General features: G+C 37.7%; 1 protein-coding gene across 3 annotated transcripts in view; it reads left to right on the top strand.

Moving 5' to 3' along the window:
- The window catches only part of LOC120516124 (retinoic acid receptor beta-like), an 878498-nt gene that overhangs the window by 387773 nt on the left and 468613 nt on the right, over positions 1–22112 (top strand). For all 3 annotated transcript variants that reach the window (XM_039737583.1, XM_039737584.1, XM_039737581.1), the window contains exon 3: positions 21388–21825. In XM_039737583.1, coding sequence (XP_039593517.1) covers positions 21648–21825 — 178 coding nt within the window. In that variant the 5' untranslated portion in view covers positions 21388–21647. The remainder of the gene's footprint in view (positions 1–21387; positions 21826–22112) is intronic.

Raw genomic sequence — 22112 nt, 5'->3', positions numbered from 1 at the left:
ATTGCTTACGGGCTCGATTAACCTTTCGAGTTCCCGCAAGTCGACAACTTTATTTACTTCAGCCGGCAGAAGACTCACTTCCTCGTTTGGCATACCTGCTGGCCGGGAGCCAATAAGTATGCCCGCTTCTGGCAGGTGCTTTGACGGGTCTCGCTGCTGGGATTTGGAGTTTTTCTTGGTCGAGGGTCGGGTCGCTTCCTTCATCTATTATATAGTTCATTTCACATGTATCTATCTATCTATCTATCTATCTATTGTGGCTGTAGGGGGCACTATCGCTCCCTTGGCCTCTCAGGTATCACGCCAAACAATAAGTAAAAATACAATAATTATTATTTATTATGATAATAAAGTGCACCAAGCACCACCACTCCACTATTCTCAATAAACAATTCTCCACAATTAATAACCAACCCTCCAACTCTCAGACGCATTGCCCTATTACCACCCAGCTTAGCTCGCTGTCTGGGAGCTCCCATAGTCCTTTTATAGTTCTTGACCCGGAAGTGTTTCTCATCCTTCAGTCCATAATTCCTTATCACTTCCGGGTCAGATAAAAGTCCTTTTATTCACCCCGGAAGTACATCATCCCTTCCGCTCATGTGACTTGGAAGTACTCCCGGGGCATAGGGCAAATAGCAGTCCCTGGTTCTCCCTGGAGCGAACCCTGGCGGCCCCGACGTTATCCAGCTGGGCTGTGCACTACAACACCAAAGTCCATGATGCCCTGCTGGAATTCGGGGCATCTCCACATTGCAGGGAGGGCTCCATCTAGCGGCTTGGAGGTCTTGACCGGGATAAACAGCTGGGTATAGTCCACACTATCTATCTATTATATAGCTCCTTTCACAGCCATCTATCTATTTATTATATAGTGCCTTTCTTATCTATCTATCTATCTATCTATCTTTCATTTTTATTACTATTTAATTTAATATTGTTTCTTTGTATCAGTATACTGCTGCTGGATTATGTGAATTTCCCCTTGGGATTAATAAAGTATCTATCTATCTATCTATCTATCTATCTATCTATCTATCTATCTATCTATCTATCTATCTATCTATTATATAGTACCTTTCACATCTATCTATTTATTATATATTGCCTTTCATATCTATCTATCTATCTATTATATAGCTCCTTTCACATCTATCTATTTATTATATAGTGCCTTTCACATCTATCTATCTATCTATCTATCTATCTATTATATAGTTCCTTTCACATCTATCTATCTATCTATCTATCTATCTATCTATCTATCTATCTATCTATCTATTATATAGCTCCTTTCACATCTATCTATCTATCTATCTATTATATAGTTCCTTTCACATCTATCTATCTATCTATCTATCTATCTATCTATCTATCTATCTATCTATCTATCTATCTATCTATTATATAGTTCCTTTCACATCTATCTATCTATCTATCTATCTATCTATCTATCTATCTATCTATCTATCTATCTATCTATCTATAATATAGTGCCTTTCACATCTATCTATCTATCTATCTATCTATCTATCTATATATCAGTAATATCATTCATGCAACATGATATCAAGTTCAGTAACCCTGTTCTTTATGTGTTTATTTTAAGCAAAAATGAAACAGTTACGTGAACATTGTATGCCAAAAATCTCTTTTTCAGTTTCTCAGTTCCTGAAGTCATAAGATGTTTGCAGGTGTAAGTGACTCCAGCATTCACAATTTAGTGGTCTTGTTCACTAGAAATGTCCTGCAGTTTAAGTATCCCCAGGATGAGACTACTGTATTCTAAACAGACTTCATTAGTTTTTTTATTGTTCTTTGAAGATTAATCTTTACTTCCTTAAAATTTATCAGACTGTTAAAAAATTGGTACCTATGATATTATTTATTTTTTTGAAAGATACAACATTTTATAAGATTACCTTTTAAAAAGGTAAACATATAACGATATGTAATTCAATATAGAAGAAATATTGGCATGTTGTTTTTTTTTTTTTCCTTTATCTCGCTATGTATTTATCTCTTTTACTTGCTTTATGTTAATTATATCTGTCAGCTCGATTCCTCTCTTTGCCAAAACATTCTTTAGATGAATGGATGTGTGATTTAACCTCTGCCTGTTGTAAATGTTGGACATTATGCTAGGCTGCTAACTTTTGACCAGATAATGTGGGGGTTTGGAAGCAAGCTGAGATGAAAAAGTGATGGCAAGTCAGATTTACATTATTAGACGTGCACTAGAACATGCTGTCTGACTGAGAGCTTCTGTGTCATGCTGTGCAAATTCTTGCCTGTAGTACTTGCAGCTGAGATGTTGGGGATGGTGAATGAGAGAGTTAGTTATTCAATTCACTACACTCTGGAACAGCATTCAAAAAAGATAATAGTACTTATTCAATTAAGAGGGTTATTTTTCAGAACATCAATGTATTTGTCAACCTGCTTGTAAATAAACAGTGGAATCTAAAAACATTTCCTTCTGGGAACACTGCATTTTCTTTTATTGCAATTTTTGAAATGTATTAATTCAGGGATTAATACTAATGTACTGTTACTTGGGTGGCATGGTGGCGCAGTGGGTAGCGCTGCTGCCTTGCACTTAGGAGATCTAGGTCCGCTTCCCAGGTCCTCCCTGTGTGGAGTTTGCATGTTCTCCCCATGTCTGTGTGGGTTTCCTCCCACAGTCCAAAGACATGCATTTTAGGTTGGCGCCATTGGTGATACTAAATTGTGCTGTGTGTGTGTGTGCCCTGCCTGGGGTTTATTTCCTGCCTTGCACCCAGTGTTGACTGGGGTTGGCTCCAGCAGATCCCTGTGACCCTGTAGTTAGGATATAGCGGGTTGGATAATGGATGTGTTGTTACTTAGATGTTAAAGCAATTTTCTTTGCAATGGCAGATGTGCAGGCCGTCATTAACTATATTGAAACACATGATCAGATGAATATACAGTAGCCATAAGCAAGTCTTCTGCATCCACTCATTCACGAGATGTCCCGCTGGCAGGACACCATCATATTTCATAGTGGTTTGTGTGCATTGCAATAAACCCAAAAAAGTCAATCAGAATCAATAATGTTATTTTTACATACAGAATGGCAACTTCTTTTAAATAAGTTCCCATGTTGTCTGCTCTCTTTCATTAGTAAAATATGTGATTTGCACACAAATATGCCAAGGCAAGAAGTGCATTACAGCTGAGTGAACCTGCTTTTATCCAAGATCCCACCAAGTCAAGCCACATATAGTGAAAGGTTCATTACCATTGGATAGCTGAGGTTCAGAGCACCAAAATAATGTATCATTGTCTGTGATTGGTCACTTGTATCACTTGTCACAGTTAAGTGTAAAAGGCAAGAAATAAATGGTGTGTGGTAAAGTTCGTCTTTACACCCTGCTATGCACAAAGCTTCTGCCTGAGTGTGTGGGGATTGTTTGGTTAACCAGCAATAAAGCTTGAAATTTGAACTAGGAAAATGTCATCTTCTTCAAAAAAGACAACATACGTGTTAGGAAGTCCTAGAAAAGTTACACAATGCTAGTGAAGACCTGGAGTCAGATTTTGACAAAGGTTGAAAGACTCGATGCAATGCTTGATTTGTAAATACAGTACTGCTTATGGTTTGACTTTGAAGTGTTGCAATGTGAGTTGTTAAAATGTCATGTGCTTAATTAATATACCCAAATGTCTGCTGCATGTTCTCCCTATCTTAGTTTCCTGAGGAGTGGTCTTCCAATTTCAACTTCTATGTTAATTAATGTTGACTTATGTTTATTTTTTATTCAATCAATCAATCAACATTTATTTATATAGCACATATTCATACAAAAAAATGTACCTCAAAGTGCTTTACAAAATGAATAGCAAAATAGAAGACACAATAAAAAATAAACATAAGTCAACATTAATTAACATAGAATAAGAGTAAGGTTCGATGGCCAGGGTGGACAGAAAAAACAAAAAAAAAACTCCAAAGGCAGGAGAAAAAAATAAAATCTGTAGGGGTTCCAGACCACGAGACCGCCTAGTCCCCTCTGGGCAATCTACCTAACATAAGTCAAACAGTCCTCTTTGTATTTAGGGTTTTCATGGAAGGACCTGATGATGATGATGGTCACGTAGACTTCTGGCTTTCAGTCCATCAATGTTGGTGCATCATGATGCTTTGAGTAGGTGGTGGTGGCGAAAGAAACTGGAAAAAGAAACAGAAGAGAGAGTTGGGGTCAGTATGGATTTTAGAGCCACTATGAATAGTTATTATGATGAATTGAACATACAGAGTATCAGTATTAAGTTAAAGTGAAGTTATAAAAAGGCCATGTTAAAGTAATGTGTTTTCAGCAGTGTTTTAAAGTGCTCCACCATATCAGCCTGACAAATTCCTGTTGTCAGGCTATTCCAGATTTTAGGTGCATAACAGCAGAAGGCCGTCTCACCACTTCTTTTAAGTTTAGCTTTTGGAATTGTAAGGAGACACTCATTTGAAGATCTAAGGTTACGATTTGGAATATAACGTGTCAGGCATTCCGATATATAAGATGGAGCGAGATTATTTAAGGCTTTATAAACCATAAGTAGTATTTTAAAGTCAATCCTGAATGACACAGGTAACCAGTGTAGTGACATCAAAACTGGAGAAATGTGTTCAGATTTTCTTTTCCCAGTTAGGATTCTAGCAGCTGCATTCTGCACTCGTTGCAAATGATTTATGTCTTTTTTGGGTAGTATTGTGTCTTCTATTTTTCTATTCTTCATTTTGTAAAGCACTTTGAGCTACATTTTTTTGTATGAAGATGTGCTATATAAATAAATGTTGATTGATTGATTGATTGATTGATTGAACTTACAGTACTATTACAGCATCCACTACCAGGTTCACGTCGGGAATCTCCATACCCCCTCGATCAAATGTTACTGAATCACATAGCACAAACTTTTACGGGGCATCACACAATAAAAGATCATGATATACTATACATACATTCCCATTATAATTAATTATTTCACTTGTGCTTCATGCTTGTCATAGGTAAATGCACACAACTAATAAGTTTAATTCCTTGTACATAGCACAACAAAGTGTTTACTTGCTTGTCTTTAACAGATCAGTGTCAGTACTACAATACCAACAACAGGCAATGAAATATGGAGGAATATTTCAGACAAAATTAAATAAATAAAAGAAATGACAAATATTACAATATGTAAAGAAAAAGAGCATTAAATATGAGTGTCATTAAATATATGTGCTACACAAAATGTTTTTTTATTGTTTATATATTTATTTAATTTTGTCCATAATGTTCCATTCCGCTGTATCCTAACACAGGGTCACGGGGGTCTGCTGGAGCCAATCCCAACCAACACAGGGCGCAAGGCAGGAAACAAACCCCAGGCAGGGCGCCAGCCCACCACAGCCATAATATTCCTCCGTATGTAATATGAAATATGGCTTGAATTTAAAGTTATCTCCTTCACTCATCAAGACTGACAGGGCGGGCTGTCAAAAGTGCTGTGGTTTAACCGGTGAATTGTCTGTACCAAAGGACTTAAACCTTTAGCCATGAAATGCTACATTTGCAGCAGACAGTTCAGATACAGGCTCCTAATGCTGAATTTGGAGTTTACAGAATTAAAGAGGCTGCTTTGCAGAGTAATTCTGGGCAACTTTTTCATGAACATATAGTGGACATGCACAGTCACAACCTCTGAGTATGCGCATGAGCCAAAGGATTCCCAAGTCAAGCAAAGCACATAGTCCACTCTGCGGACGATTCACCAATTAAAAAACACCACTCACTAGGGCCCGCCCACTCAGCTTTGACCAGGGAAAGTGAAAGTTTTCAATTCAAACAGTATTTCATGTTGAATTTGGAAGATTATTACAGACAAAATGAAATAATCAACAAGAACATGAGAGCATGGTTGGGAACTTGTTAAGGGCAGATTTCGCACAAATGTTAGAACATTTTTCTTCATGCAAAGAATCGTAGACACAAGGAATATATTACCAAATAGTGTGGTGGAGAGTAGAACTTTAGAGTCCTTCAAATTTTGACTTGATGTTATTTTAGGCAAACAAGGTGAACAAGACAGATGTGCTTGTCGAGCCGAATGGCCTGTTCCTGTCACTCTTGTTCTAATGTTCTAATATACACACTACCCTGTAGGGTGCCCGTGCTGGGGGTCAGTCTGAAGTAAGTAATGCTGCCAACCCATACATGCTGAGGTCTGGCAATTAGCAAGCCCAATTTCCAGTTATGGATGGTGGCACTAAGTCTTAGACCTTGGTGAATAGCTTTGATGGCACATCAGTGTTAAATGTTGATCTATAATTTATAAACAGTACCCCATTATAGCAGGTTTTATTATCCAGGTGTATGAGGTGCAAGTGATATGCAAACTGGAGGTTGTCCAAATTATCTATAATATGATGTTTAATGTGTCCCAGCGCCAGTCTCTCAAAGCATTTCATTACAGTCCAAGTAATTTTATTGATGTTAAGTGGTTTTAGTCTAATGGAACTGCAATCCAGTGGAACAAATGCCTGTAGACAAGATTACTCTTGTTAAAATGTGCAGATTAACTGATGTCCTCCTATGCATTTCATAGTGTTTTGACTTTAATGGTTGGCATTTTGTTAGTATTGCCTTTTTGCAGGTATTTTATTTCTTCATCTCCAAACAAACAATCACAAATTGAGTGCCGTAACTAATGGCATTACAATAACCTGTTCTTAATTGTTCCACTACCAAGCTTTGACAGATGATCTGACTCTGAATTCCTCAGAGATAAACCTTCTCCTGAGAAGTGTTGTTTTCAGCTGAAACTTGCTTTACTGAGTGCATTAATGATTTTGTTTTGCTTGAAAACCATAAAAGATGATTTTCACATTCAGACATCTTGTATTTACTTAACTGAAATTGTCATTATCTGCATGCAGTGTGATTTATCTCCAAATGTGAAAACGTGGGGTAGTTGAAATCAGAATTTAGAAAAAAAGCATCCTTCTGTATACTGCATTATGTTTCTACAATATATTTTGTTTTTGTGCTGCATGTCTTTTATCAGTAATACATTTGTAACTACTGTGTAGAGTGCCCTGCGTGGAGTTTGCATGTTCTCCCCGTGTCTGCGTGGGTTTCCTCCCGGCGCTTCGGTTTCCTCCCACAATCCAAAGACATGCAGGTTAGGTGGATTGGTGATTCTAAATTGGCCCTAGTGTGTGCTTGGTGTGTGGGTGTGTTTGTGTGTGTCCTGCGGTGGGTTGGCACCCTGCCCAGGATTGGTTCCTGCCTTGTGCCCTGTGTTGGCTGGGATTGGCTCCAGCAGACCCCCGTGACCCTGTGTTCGGATTCAGCGGGTTAAAAAATGGATGGATGGATGTGTAGAGTAGTAGGCTCACAAGTGGAAGTGTGCTTAATAAGAATAATTTGGATTTAATTGTCCCTTCTTTGCAGTATTTTATTAGTAAATAATTACTGTATGTATATGAGTTATTTTGGTGATTTTGTTAAGCTTATTTACACACCAGTTTTATTTAGAAATAGTGAATGATCATAACACTCCGACAGTAATTAGATACCACAGTTTGAGTTCCAGTTTTGGAGACTCTCACACCCCAAACAAAAATCAGACAAATATATTATTACTAGGGGATTACCCCTGCTTGCTTCGCTCGCCAAACCCCCTGGCCTGCACTACACGCCAGCCACTTTGCATCTCTGCTGCTCACATTGTGAAAAGGGGGGATGAACGCACCCCAATGTAATGTGGCCGCTCCTCTGAAACCCCCTGTTAAATGGTGATACAATGGGAAACAAACCTCCTCTTTGCTTGATCAGCTGCTGGCTTGTGTCTGCTGCTGTGCCACGTTATCTGCATCTCGCGCGGTACTTCAAACATTTAAAAGCCTGTACAGCAGCTGTCTTTGTTATCTGTTCTTTGTGTTTTGTTTCCGGCGTGGTTAAATGTCTTGGTACAATGTCTTGCCTCGCAGAACATGAGTTCTTGATATTTTTTAGTTTATAATTTAAAAACGGAATAAGAATCTGAAAATCTAACAACATCACATTAAAGTTTGATAAATTCCGAAAAGAATGATACCAGACATATGTAGGTTTTTAAAAAAGCCCAATTTAAAGAGTGACAAAAAACGTGACATAAAAAAGTCACATAAAATCGTTGCACAAAACCGCTGCACTTTTAGGCTTGGGATTTTATATATATATATATAGAGTATATTTTGAAAAATTTTGCTTTTTAATATAGAAACAGAAAAAGTATTTAAATAGTTATTCTTCATTTAGTCATGCGGGCCACTTTGATGAATAGAATTGACTCCTTGAAATGCAAGTTCCCTTTCTTATTGGACTAGTGCTAAAATACATTTTTTTGAAATGGTAGTATGTTGCTTTTTGTTCGGAGTCGGAGTTTGCGTAGCACAACCATGTAACACCAACTTCCACACAGGAAAAGTCACGTGACAGGACTGAAGATCAGTGTGCCACCCAGTAAAGTATGTCTGACAGTGCACACCTAGTTTAAGCTTCATTTGAGAGCAACTTAACATGATAACAGGTATGACAAAAAGTCGATTTCAGGTGAAATTGAATATCTAAGAAGAGCAGTCAAAAAGATATGGAAATGGAACAAAGCAGCAAATGCATATAAAAACCAGAAAGAAGAAAAATCCATAAAGGCAGGGATAAGATCAAAAACACTGCACACTTTATATTATAAAAAAGTCTGTAACGACCTGCCTTTTTTATACCTGTCTGATTAACGTTACACAACAACAAATGGTGGCGGTCAGGGCCAGCATAAAGCGTAGTAGCAAACCCAGAAAAAATCCTGACACCAATATGCACTCTAATTTTACATTTAAAAATAATTCCTTAATACATGGCACATTTTCTTGAATTCACAGAATAAATGTATTTTTCAGTGGAGTTAACTATTTTGTTTTGTTTTTACTTTCTTGTATGTGAAGTATAGGGAAAGTATTGGAATCCTCCAAAAATTCCATTTCAAGTTTTGACAAATCTCAACGTTTAATACCTCAGAAAGTGCCATTTTTTAAATTATGTCTGTGCGTGTGCTTGTGTGTGTGTATATATGTAAACACAATAACTTGAGTACGCTTTGTCACATACATGCGCATGGGAGGCAGCTAAAGGGCCTGAATGAGAGTAATTCCATGTCAGACCAGGAGGTGGCAGAGTACACTAACTCTTTAACTCACTTCTCTGTTGACCAGTTATAGGAAATTCCGCCTGGTCCTGATGATGTCACTTCCAGTTCCAGGCCTAATGACATCACTTCCGGTCCTGAACCGGATGACACCACTTCTGGTCCCAGCCCCGATGATAACATCATTTCCTCTGCTTGCCTATTAAACCGCCATTTTGACCATCTCAGAACAGTTCTGTTCTGGACTCCAATCTGTACACTTCAGTACAATAATTGATTTAATTTTGCAGCCAGGAAATAATATTTGGGTGGCTGCTCCAAACCTTTCCGTAGCTTTTGTCAAGTTTGTGATAGCTTTCACTTAGGTCAACCAAATTTTGCATAAAGGTATTAGGTACAAAACGTAGATTTATATCAACTTTTGTGCATTTCCGCTATCCGGCAGTGGTACTTTATTCATGCAGCTGCAGAGTCAGATTTATTCAACTTTATTTTTATAATGATTGATTGATTGATTGATTTCATTTGATTTGTTGTTGATGGTTCTTTAATGTACATAATATAAAAATATCATCATTGTCTTACGGTTTACTCCTCATGTATCCATCGCCATTTCTGAGTATACGAGAAAGTCGAGGCGAGAGCACTCCTGATTTTTAGATAAATAGGGCTTTGAAGCATGTCTAATAAACCTCATCATTTGTGACATATAAGCTTCCTTTACATTCCAGTACTTCAAGGGATTAGAAAATGTATGGAATAATGAGACATTTATTGACAATCTGTATTTGTACTACCTGAAACTGAATGTAAACGTTCATATTAATATGATTGTTAAGGGTTGCGCATTACATTTATGATGTATAATTTTAACGCAGTTCATGAAAAAATTAGTTCAAAATTAAAATACTATAAGAGTTACATTAAAGAACATTGATTCCAAAAAAGTATTTCAATCAGTTATCGGACTGTGATGTGCTGCTGACTGTTCCTTTCTATGACAGTGATCAGAATCTTGAATGATACTAGAAAAATGAAGTGGGATAAAGCCAGGGGTTAATACACTCTAATATGCACAACAAAAGTATGTTTTCACCAATATTGTTTTGTAGGAATTATAAGAGATACTCTTTGGAATCAAATACCCTTTAGCAGAGTTACCAACCCAATTAAGGATCTTCACAGGGTCCAGTTTGGACTACTGGGACAAAGCACCACGACTGACAGTTGAATGTTCTTAGCATTCACACAGTTTAGATTTTTCTAATATACAGTAATTTCAAATACAGACTGTTACGTCAATTTTACTTTGAATCATTCTGAAGTGGTCAGTGATAATAAGCTATTGATGCACCAATAAATTCTTCCACATATAAAACTCTAAAATATAACAAAGCTGCTGGAGCTTTTAAAAGGTTGAGGGCAAAGGGGCAGGTGCTTTGGCATCCCCCAGCCATCCCTCAACACTCGCCTGCCAGCAAGACTTAATAACTTTCATTGTACCAACACATTCATTAATTTTAATTACAAAACATTGGTAGCAAACTCAGGCTTAACACATGTTATGCAGCTGTCAGTATGAATAATGAAGATGACATTTGTATTAAAATGAATATATCACTCTTATTAAATCATCTTTCCTGTTTCTTTAACTGTGCAAAATCATGCCTGTTCACACATTCATACAAAGATGACAGTAATTCTAATCAGACAAGATAGATTTACATTTGTTAATACTCTTTTTATTATTTACATACACTACATTTATTAAACCATTTAAGAACTTGTCAACCCTTATATTCTAAAACAGTTTTGTTATTGTAAAATGTGCCTGGTTACCTTAAAAAGGCTCAGATCTACGGTATATCAGATGTGGGGGTTTTCTTGTACCAGTTAGTCTGGTGGCACTGGAGAAAACAAAAGTTTGTCTTTAAATGGAAATACTGCTTATCTATATATATATTTTTAAAATATTTTTTCATTGTGGCTGACTGATTGCTTGTTAAGTTTTAAACTAATACGGTAATCCCTCGTTGATCGCGGGGGTTTTGTTCCAGAAGCCCCCGTGATAGGTGAAAATCTGCGAAGTAGAAACCATATGTTTGTATGGTTATTTTTATATATTTTAAACCCTTATAAACTCTCTCACACTGTTTATAAATATTCCCTGCACAGTTATACAGCATAAACACTTTATATTCTCTTAGTTATTAGGTAAGATTCGTTGCAATTATTTATATAAACAAACTGTTTATATACTACTCACAAACATACATAGCGTACATATATCATTGAGGAGTTTAACTTAATACGTAATACAGTTTTAAACATATTGTAATTGATTAGGTAATATAAAAATAAGTGAAAAATCTACAACATGTAAATGCTGTACATAAAACCAAAATGTTATTTTAAAGATACTGTAGAGCGTCTCTGATATCACATATGTTACAGCCATTAAGATAGACAGTCCACCGGCAATAAATACCTACAATGCAAGAAAAATTGTATAAAATGTGTGTACAGTTACAATAAACGTACGTACATGTACTAAGTACGTAGAAAATTAGTTATAGGGTACTCATCAACAATAACACGACGACTTGTCTGATAACGATGAGTTTAATTTTACTGCACAACAAATGAGAGCGTTACAGCTCTTCTAAAGGAGCCTTGTGTAGCACCGCCATTGTTCTTCTTCCGGCAGTCTTGAATACAAATCCCTAAACCAGATTCCATCCGGACTACCGCCTTATTACTTCCACTCACAACTTGTTTTGTGCCCTGGTTGAAGGACACTGCGACCGTAGATCTTATATTCTTTTCCTCCTTTTTAAATAAAAAGAATCGTGGACTTATTGATGCCGTAATGGCGTCCTGCAGCAGTGTAGCTGTTCCCTTATTTCAACATATCCAAAACTTTTACCTTTTCGGCAATTGTTAGCATCTTCCGTTGGCGCCTGGGCACGGCTCCTGAAGCAGTAGCAGGAGCAGATCGTTTTGGAGCCATAACAAAGGGCTTGACTATGCACAAAGATAAACACAACAGTTAATTCTTTACACAGCGAAACACCGTTGATGCTGAATCAGCGAGACGAGACTTCCCGGTTAACACATAGAATCGAATTCAGCGCTCCATCGCTGAGGCCATTAAGCACACAGGAACTTAACTGCGTGCTCTGATTAGGTAGCTTCTCAGCCATCCACCAATAGTTTCCCTTGAATAAAATAAACTGGGCAAACCAACTGAGGAAGCATGTACCAGAAGTAAATTGTCTGCAGAAACCCGTGAAGCTGCGAAAAATCCTCATATGCTTACATATAAAATCCGCGATAGAGTGAAGCCGCGAAAGTCGAAGGGCGATATAGCGAGGGATTACTGTAAAGGTTATCAATTCTATACACTGTTTGACAACTTTAATGTTTCTACTTCCAAGTAAATGGACGTTTGGTTATGGGATTAAAAATTCGCTATTGAGTTAAGTTCAGATTCTTCTTCTACATTATGTCATATGTACAATGATAAGGTCAGAAAATATTGACCTGTATTCTTCAAATAAGTTGTATCATGTGTACGTTGTTACGCTCCAGGAGTATTGTTTTGGTCCAGTTTAGTCCACTATGTATCCCCATATCCTTCAAACACCATTTGACATATATCTAACGATAACTGCCATAGAAATAGTTTATTTTAAATGAGATTTTCATGGGACCAGGCCGACTGATTGGACAAATTTTTGCATGAGTAGTATTTGAGATACATAATTTATTTAAATATTGTGAATCCCAGGGGAAACTCTAAAATCCCAAACACCAAACACAAGCAGACTCAGACACAAGTTAAAACGCTAAAGAGTCTTTTATTGTGGGAAACTCCTCAACAAGCACTTCCACTCCATCCACAAGTACAATTAAGCACAATACAGCACCACTCTTTTTTTCAAAGCACTTCAGGTTGAGACGAAAACCCCATGGAGCAGAGCTCCCCAGTCCCCACAGCAAGCACTGGAGGCACACATGGAACCGAACAGGACTGAGCTGAAGAACTCCATGTCCCATCCTGCCCTGTGAGAATCTGAGGCAATGCTGCAATCTAGCACTCCGGGAGAGATAATGCCCTGTGCATGCTATCTCCTGGTCTTTCCATCCCAAGGGAGTCCCAGCCAGGTAAGAACGGGGGGGTCCCTCTCAATAGGCATGTACGTACACATGGAAACACACACAAAACAACATGCATACAGTATGTGCACCCACACACTCTCAATGAAATTTATAACTGAAGACAGCTGACAACCTGTTTGCTCTACCAAAGCAAATGCTGAATGATAAATAGAAAAAAAAACACATAAATACACACACACACACACCACACACACACACACACACACACCACACACACACACACACACACACACCACACACACACCTAGATCTGTAAAGGCTGATGAGCACAGACGCATTAAGCCAAACCTGCACCAATCTGTCTGTGCAGCTTGTTCATTTCATTTGACGCAGTGAGTTTACTTTCAAATTAAATATTATTTAAGTTGTTTGATTTCCAGTTCATTTTATTCTACATTTTTTTTTTGTTAATAATAAATGTATACTGTGATTCTATATTTTTGGTACAGTATGGTTATATTACATTGTAAAATCTTCCATTGTTCCAAGTTGTAATTTATACGGATACACTGTATTAACCATTCCATTCTGATTTTGTATATATATTGTTGGTTGATTTTCTTCTCTGTCTTTTTTTTCCCCCAGTGTGGCACAGTGGTCAGTGCTGTTGCCTTAAAGATCAAGTGTTCTGGGTTCAAGTCACTGTAGGTGTGGAGTGTGTACTCAGTCCCTGCATCCACATAGGTTTTCCTCCCACATCTTTAAACAAGTGTGTGGTAGTTCTAAATTTGTCCTGTGTGGTGAGCAGGCATGGCTGGTTCCTGCCTTGGCATATCATGTTACCAGGATCTGTTCCAGCTCCCCTGCAGCTTTGAATTGGTTGAAGTGGCTTTAAGAATGCTATCACATATTATGTTTGGTTTTTGATGGTTTTTCAGTTTTCTATGGGATTTTAAGACAACCATGTCATTCAGGGTGACATATCCAATCTCATCTTTCTTTTATTCCCACTGATTTAACTGTTGTAGTGGTTTTTGTTTTATGTAGCACCCAGGCTGATACCACAGATGCAGATTTCTTGAATAGGCAATAAATGAAAAATGTGCAGATGAAGATGTGCAGAAGTCCTCATGATTTACTAAACTGAAAGTTGTGGGCAGGCTGTAACTAACATGAAATTATATTTCATTTAATGTGTGAATGTGTGCTGATGACGATCACCTCAATACAGCAATAAAAATAATGATTTGCTCTTGGTTTACTTGTGATAAGTAGGCAGGTGTTGTACTTTTGCATTTTTCTCCTAAGCGCTGCCTGATGGGTTGGGTTTATGTTCTTGTTAGCTTAGTGTAAGTATTTTAATAAGTGCCCTTGTTTCATTCTGGGAGCCACCTCTCCCATCTCACTCACCACCATGATGCTATTTCAGTGCGTGTGGCGCTTGTTTGAGTGGCATGTGATGTCTCAGTTACCATTCCTCCTATAAAAGGAAAGGCATGGAGAGGTGGTTAGGTTTTCTGATCCATATCAAGGTGCCACTTTTTTAACATTAGTGACTTACTTGCAAGCTGCCACCGTAAATTCTGGCTTTCCTTGACCCTGAATGGGCTTCAGTGGGATTGAGAATGATATGATAAGCTCATTATTTTCAAAAGGTTACTTCTGTGTGCCCCTGCTCCCTTTTCTAATCTGTATGTGATTTTGTTCAATATGTGCATCTGCATTGCAAGGTATTAGTTGTGCTCATTTGACAAAAACTAACTTACTAACATGTTGAATGAGGAAGATTCTAAAATAAAATCTACTTGACCTACTTTTTATAGTTAAAGGGCTGGTTAAGGATTTACATTTTTAATCTGCCACAACTTAGGTGACTCTGAAGTACATTGTGTGACCAACACTAGACTATTAAGCAATCCTAAAAATGTCATACCCTGTAACACCAGATACTGTATTGTAGTAAAAGCCAGAATGTGTAACTCATGAGGAAATCAAATAGTCAGATATGAGCAGTAACTGTTCTTTAAAGAATTTTTTCATTAATGTTTCACAAAGCTTACAAAATACTAAGACTGACTTTTTTAATCCCACACTGAAAAGTTCTCAATGTCTGTCTTTAACAGATAACCCTATCCAAATGTGATATGTTTATTCATTTCAAACTCTGGTTTCTCTATGCTACACTCACTCACAATTCCCAAAGATCTGCACACTTCACCCTCTGAAATCTCCAAGTTCTACACACAGCCAGGACTTCATGTGCTATACAGAGCCAAGGTATGTATAGATAGATAGATAGATAGATAGATAGATAGATAGATAGATAGATAGAGCCAAGACATCTGTGCTTCTGATACAAATGAGAGAAACACTGGTGCACCACAAGGAACAGTCCTGTCCCCTTTTCTCTTCACTCTGTTCTTCTGAGACTATAAATATATAACACCAGGTCATGTCACTTGCAGAAATTCTCAGATGATCCTGTCCTTATGGGGGGCATTGATAAAGGGGATGAGACAGGAGTATAGGAGTCAGGTGGGGAACTTGGTGCAGTGAGAATTGTTTGCATCTTAACATCAGCAAAACCAAGGAACTGCTTATTGACTTTCACCGCACCAAAGAGCCTCTATATCTGATCACTACACAGGGAGTGGGTGTATTGGGCTGTAATACAACTTCAAGAGAGGCCCAAAAATCAAAAAGCTAAATAAAAGGGTAAACTCAGTTACAGGACGCCCTAGAGGTCATAGCAAAGCAGAGAATTCAAACAAAACTGAGGGTCATTATGAACAAAGCTGCACAGAGGATTTGTGAGGATTTCTATTCCAGAAGAGATATTGATTAGTCTTGGGGACTCAGACATCATTTCTATAATATAAAAAAACATTTTAAAGCCCCTTCCTTTCAAAGAACCAAATACAGTGGGAAAAGGATGTCTTACTCAGCATTTCAGAAATGGAGTGGAAGGCAGCCACGCACAGAATTCACTTGAGCTCCATATGTGCAAAGCATACAATTGTTCAACATAAAATTTTTTATCATGCACATTGCTATTGTTTAAAATTCTCCAAAATGTTTCCATGGCAAGATCCATCCTGCGAATGTTGCAGTCGAGCTCTGTCCTCACTGGGCCACATGTTTTGGGCGTGTACCAAATTAACATCATTCTGGACAAAACTTTTTAAATGCCTATCAGACAGCCTTGGTGTCACAGTCCATCCTAACCCATTAACAGCTGTGTTTCGTGTACTCCCAGATGGACTTAAAGTGGAGAAGGACAAACAAGCTGTAATTGCCTTTACTTCACTACTACCACATAGACTTATCTTGCTAAACTGGAAGAATCCTAAACCCCTTCTTCTAAGTCAGTGGGTAACTGATGTTATATATTATTTGAAATTTTAGAGAAAACCTTGCATGACCTAATCAATAATATTTTAGAATAAGCATTTATATTTGGGGAAAATACTCCTTTCTCTCTTCAATAGTTTTACTCTGGCTATTGGCCTTCTTCTCTTTCTCATGGGTTAAATTTAGTTTTGTTAAGCTTCACTTGACTGTGTGGAATATGTTACTTGCTTTTAGATAAAGAAAAATAAAAATCTAGTATAAGTGGTAGCCGAAGATGAAACAACAGATGCAGAGATAACCCATAGAATGCACTATGGATGGAACAATTGGAAGAAGGTATCAGGAGTACTCTGTGATCGAAGAATAAAGGTGAAGGATAAGGGTAAGGTTTTTCAGACAGTGGTATGAGATGGAGAAGGATGTGTGGAGTTACAAAAGAGGACAGAATAAAAAATAAAGTAATCAGAGGTACAACAAAAGTGGGAGAGATACATAAGAAGGTATAGGAAAGCAGGTTGAAGTGGTATGGACATATGATGAGGAGAGTCAATGGAGATGTGGGCAAAAGAGTGATGGGAATGGAAGTAGACGGGAAGAGAAAGTGAAGGAGTTTAAAACAGAGGTGGATGGATAAAGTTAAAGAAGATGTGAAGGAAAAGAGCTTGACTGGTGAGGAGGTGCAGGGCAAGCTGTACAGAGAAGGTTGATCAAGGACATCGACCCTATATAGAAGTGGGTGCTCTGAATGTACCATGAGTTAGCATTGCAAAGTAATGCATGTTCTATCTCAATGAAGTGATTCAAACAGTTTAGTTCATTAAATGACCAAAATCATCAATGTTAAGAACAGGCTTGGCTCCCCTTGAGTACGAAAATTGTTATTAAGAAAATGGATAGATGGAGGTGTTGCTGCATCTTATTGTTTAATAACTGAAAAGAATGAGAGACTAAAGTATTAAGTAAGGAATAATATTTGAAAATGTATTTCTATATATATATATATATATATATATATTTCTATTTCTATGTACAGTACCTATTTTTTCTGTACTTGCGTTGTGACAGCATGAGCTGATTGGAAGAATTCCACACACTATTTTTTTACATTTTTTTGAGTGGCAGAGACCTAAAGAAAGGTCGTTCTTATGAAGGAGCCAGAAGAGCCATCAGAGCACGGAGCCAGCTGTTAAATTAGTTGCCAAATACAAGAGTCAAAATAAATCCAAAATTAGTCACCAGCAATCCTTACCTCAATATTCTGAGCTCTGAATGGTAATTTGCAAACTATTTTTTCTAAATGATTGTACATTTCAGATGCATGCTACTGCATGCAGCCAGCTTTTATTTTGTTACTGTGAGTTGCAGTTGGTATTTGTAGCTGACAAAGCCAACACCAGTGAATAATTTCTCGACGTGATTAAGTGTGTATCATTCACTTGGTGACTCAAAGTCAGATACTGTCATTAACTATTTGATCTTGCCATCTTGTTTAAGCTTTGATTAGTATTTTCTGCAGTGTTGTTGGTCCTTTTTCATATTAGGGAAATTGTGTAATCATGAACTTCAGGGTGTTGCACCCACCCACACACCAAGCACACACTAGGATCGCCAATGCACCTACCCTGCATGTCTCTGGACTGTGGGAGGAAACCGGAGCACCCGGAGAACATGCAAACTCCAAGCAGGGAGGACCCAGGAAGCGAACCTGGGTCTCCTAACTGCGAGGCAGCAGCGCTACCCACTGCGCCACTGTGCCGCCCTATATACCCCAGGTTGCCAGATGGAGCCCTCCCTGCAGCATGGAGGTGCCCGAATGCCAGCAGGCAATCATGGACATTGGAGTTTTCCTTTACAGCCCTGCTGGATACCCTGGGAGCCACCAGAGGACGCTGCAGGGAGGCCCAGGGACTGTTATGTGCTCTATAACCCGGAAGTACATCTTAGTCAAAGCGACAGAGGAAATGACGTACTTCTGGGATGAAGAGGAGTTTTGATCTGACCCGGAAGTGCTAGGAAGTCACATGGACTGAGGGTTCAGAAGCACTTCCGGGTCACGGGCTATATAAAGGACTGTGGGAGATCCGAGAGCTGGGCTGAGCTGGGAGGAAGGGTGGCAACGCGTCTGGGAGAGTGGAGGATTTATTGATTATTATTATTATTGTGGATTATTGTATGAGTATTGTGGAATGGAGGCTGTTTTGTGCACTGTATAGTTTGAATAAAGAAAATATTTGGACTTTTATCTTGTGTCTGATCCGAGGGTTCAAGGGGACGACAGCGCCCCTATCTTTCACAATATATATATATATATATATATATATATATATATATATATATATATATATATATATATATATATATATATATATATATATATGATGGGCATCTTATTATGAGAAGTGATCTGAGGGCAGAAAAAATATATATTTTATTTTGAGAAAAGACAAATAGTTATGACATTTTGCATTCTGTTCACAAAAATAGTTTAGGACTAAAACATTCCACTCACATATTTAAAAACTATTTCTTTCATTTTTTAGGAAATATGAAAATTAATTTTTCAATGGAGCTTCTAATTTTTTTGCCATTTTTTGAGAAAATTCTGTATAGCTCAATTGATCTTTGGAGCGTGACAGGTCCTTAATGCATCTCGGTGCTGATGTAACTACAATTAACTTCTTTGCTTTTATTTCAGACTCTTACTTACTTATAACCTATTAGATATGGATTTTCCTGCCAACTATTGTGAAACGTGGGTAACAAAAATTCTCAAAATGAAATGAGATATATGATGGTATTCATCTATCCATTATTCATTAATTTTTTTTATCGAAGCAGCATTGGGTGGAAGGTAGGAACCATCATAAGTCTCATAGAAAACACATTCATAGACACACACATTCACTCAGACTGGGACAATTTTAAGCCACTCGTTAACCTAACTTACACGTCTTTGAAATGAGGCAAGAAACCTAAAATGTCCAAAAAGAAACCTTCTTTGACCGAACATACAAACTAGAGGGGTTGATTGGGTTATAACTGAATTCAACAGAGTTGTGGGGCAACAGTACTACACACATCACCCTCATGCCATCCCTTAAGGCATATTTTAGAACAAGAAAACAGAAAAACTGTGATGAAACCAGGCCATTTACCCCAACAAGCTGGTCCATCTTTTTCATCTAGATTGTCCTTCTTCTTCTACTTTTTTCGGCTTCTCCCATTAGAGGTTGCCAGAGCGGATCATCTTTTTCCATGTCATTTTCATCTAGATTGTCTTAAATAACATTATGTCGAGGTTAGATGGTCCTTAAAGTTTTGCTCTCCACTACACTACTTAATAATTTGTTCCATATGTCTATGGTCATATGCATGAAGAAAAACTTTCTAACATTTGCACGAAAATCTTCTCTTAACAAGTTGCTAATCATGTCCCCATGTTCTTGTTGCAGAATTATCTTAAAGTTACTATTGGGATCCACCATACAAATACTTATAATTTTAATCATGTCAATCATGTCTCCTCATAATTTCCACTTACTTAAACTAAAAAGGTTTATCTCTTTCAATCCCTCCTTCTAGCCCCAGAGTCATCCTAGTCACTCTTCTCTGAACTTTCTCCAGCCCTGCTTTGTCTTTTTTGTAATAAAACTATACATGTTGATATATATTTATCTAAATCATATGTATAACTGCTAAAATCAGCTAACTTTTGTTAGAAAATAATGCCTATTGCGTTTCCCTTTACAAATGAGGAATCCTTGAATGAATGAATTTGGTGAATGATATGGTGAATTTGTACACCAAACAGTGCAAGTGGGGTCCCTAATTGCTGCCTGGGATAGAGGCACAGACTAAATTATGGAATGAAACATAGCCTATGGTCTTCCCCTGTAAAAAACGGAGATCATTTCCAGATTTGTCCATTTTTTTAACCAATTTTAAGGCCAAGGTCTTGGAGTAGTTGAAGCCTATCCAAGCAATCATTGTGCATAAGTTGGGTACAAAACCTGAACATGGTGCTAGTCTATCACAGGGTGAACACATGCATACAAGCAAGGGCCAATTTAGCAACGGCAGTTCACCTAACCTGTTTATCTTTGGGCCATTTGGATGGAAGCACAGTGCCCAGTTTCCTGATGATAACGTGAAGGAAGGAGCACCCAGGACATGAATCTCAGTGTCCTTATTATGAGAAGGTAGCACTACCACTGCACCACAGTGCCACCTGAGACAGACTCAACAAGGTGGAGTTGCACACTGTAGCAACACACATTCAAACACACATTCAGATTTATAAAATATATATTGTACATATATACGCTTTGAATTAATGCAAAATGCTTCTTTTCGCATAACCTTTTTAATATAGAAGTATTTCAGGTTTATTTGTAATAACACCAAATTATATTATGTTATCATTTCATAAGCATTCATCGAGTATACACTCATGGATGTATTTGTTCAAAATATACCAGTTAACTCTGCTTTCATAAAACCTGTCATTATTAAACTTTATTTCCCACTTCATTGGTAACACCGTCCCCCTTTTTTCAGCAGAAGTTCATCTTGAGCAGGATGCAATAATTATGTCTTAAATACGAATAAACAGATAGATGCCTGACAAAAATATAGTGTTTTGCTTTTAATTACATGCTTAAAAGCGTAAATTGCATATTATATCCAATAAAGTTAAATGACTTTCAATCTCTTTTTTTTCAGGCAACACAGGATGAATTAGAAAGAAGAAGAAATACATTCAAGCCGCTCTGTTAATGAACTACTGATGCTTCCTTTTCCACAAAATGGGTATGAGCTGAAGCAAAAGCCAGCCTGAAAGGAGCAAAGCAGAGGATGAATGAATGGATGATTGCTTTTCTTGCCAATGCGCAGCCTGGATTGTTATTTGTTGCACTTCAGAACTATTATATGCTGGCATAATTTAGTGGCCCGATGCCATGTCATGACTGGCCCATAGAGGAATGAAAATGACAGGCAGGAGTCAGTCCTGTCACGTTCCCATGGAGAGTCAAATGAATCGGTACCGGGCAGGTGCTTATCCTTTCCTATACCCTTCAGTAATCAGTGGACTTCATTTGCCTCTCCACAGACTTCACAGCCAAGCGCCAGCCAGTGGGTACAGCACTCCATCTCCTGCAAGTAAGTACGCCGGCCGGCTCTCTTTACTTTCTTTTCTGGTGACAAAGGGAACGCTTTGCAAGTGAGGTTACCATTAGTTCAGCAGCTTTGTTTATTTATGGCACAGAAGAAAAAAATCTATTACTTTTTATATCCCTGTATTCTTGTACTGGAAGAACTGGAGTCAGAAAAAGAAAGAATGAAATCTCATGTTCCTGTTTTTTTTAAATACTGGAAGTGTTTGGTATCTTTTATATCACAGCTTTCATAGAGAGAGCTATAACAACATGTTATATATATATATACAT

The sequence above is a fragment of the Polypterus senegalus genome, chromosome 15 (assembly GCF_016835505.1).
Source record: "Polypterus senegalus isolate Bchr_013 chromosome 15, ASM1683550v1, whole genome shotgun sequence".
Lineage (NCBI taxonomy): Eukaryota > Metazoa > Chordata > Cladistia > Polypteriformes > Polypteridae > Polypterus > Polypterus senegalus.
Note: the sequence above shows the minus strand (reverse complement) of the source record. Positions and strands in the feature narration are given on the sequence as shown.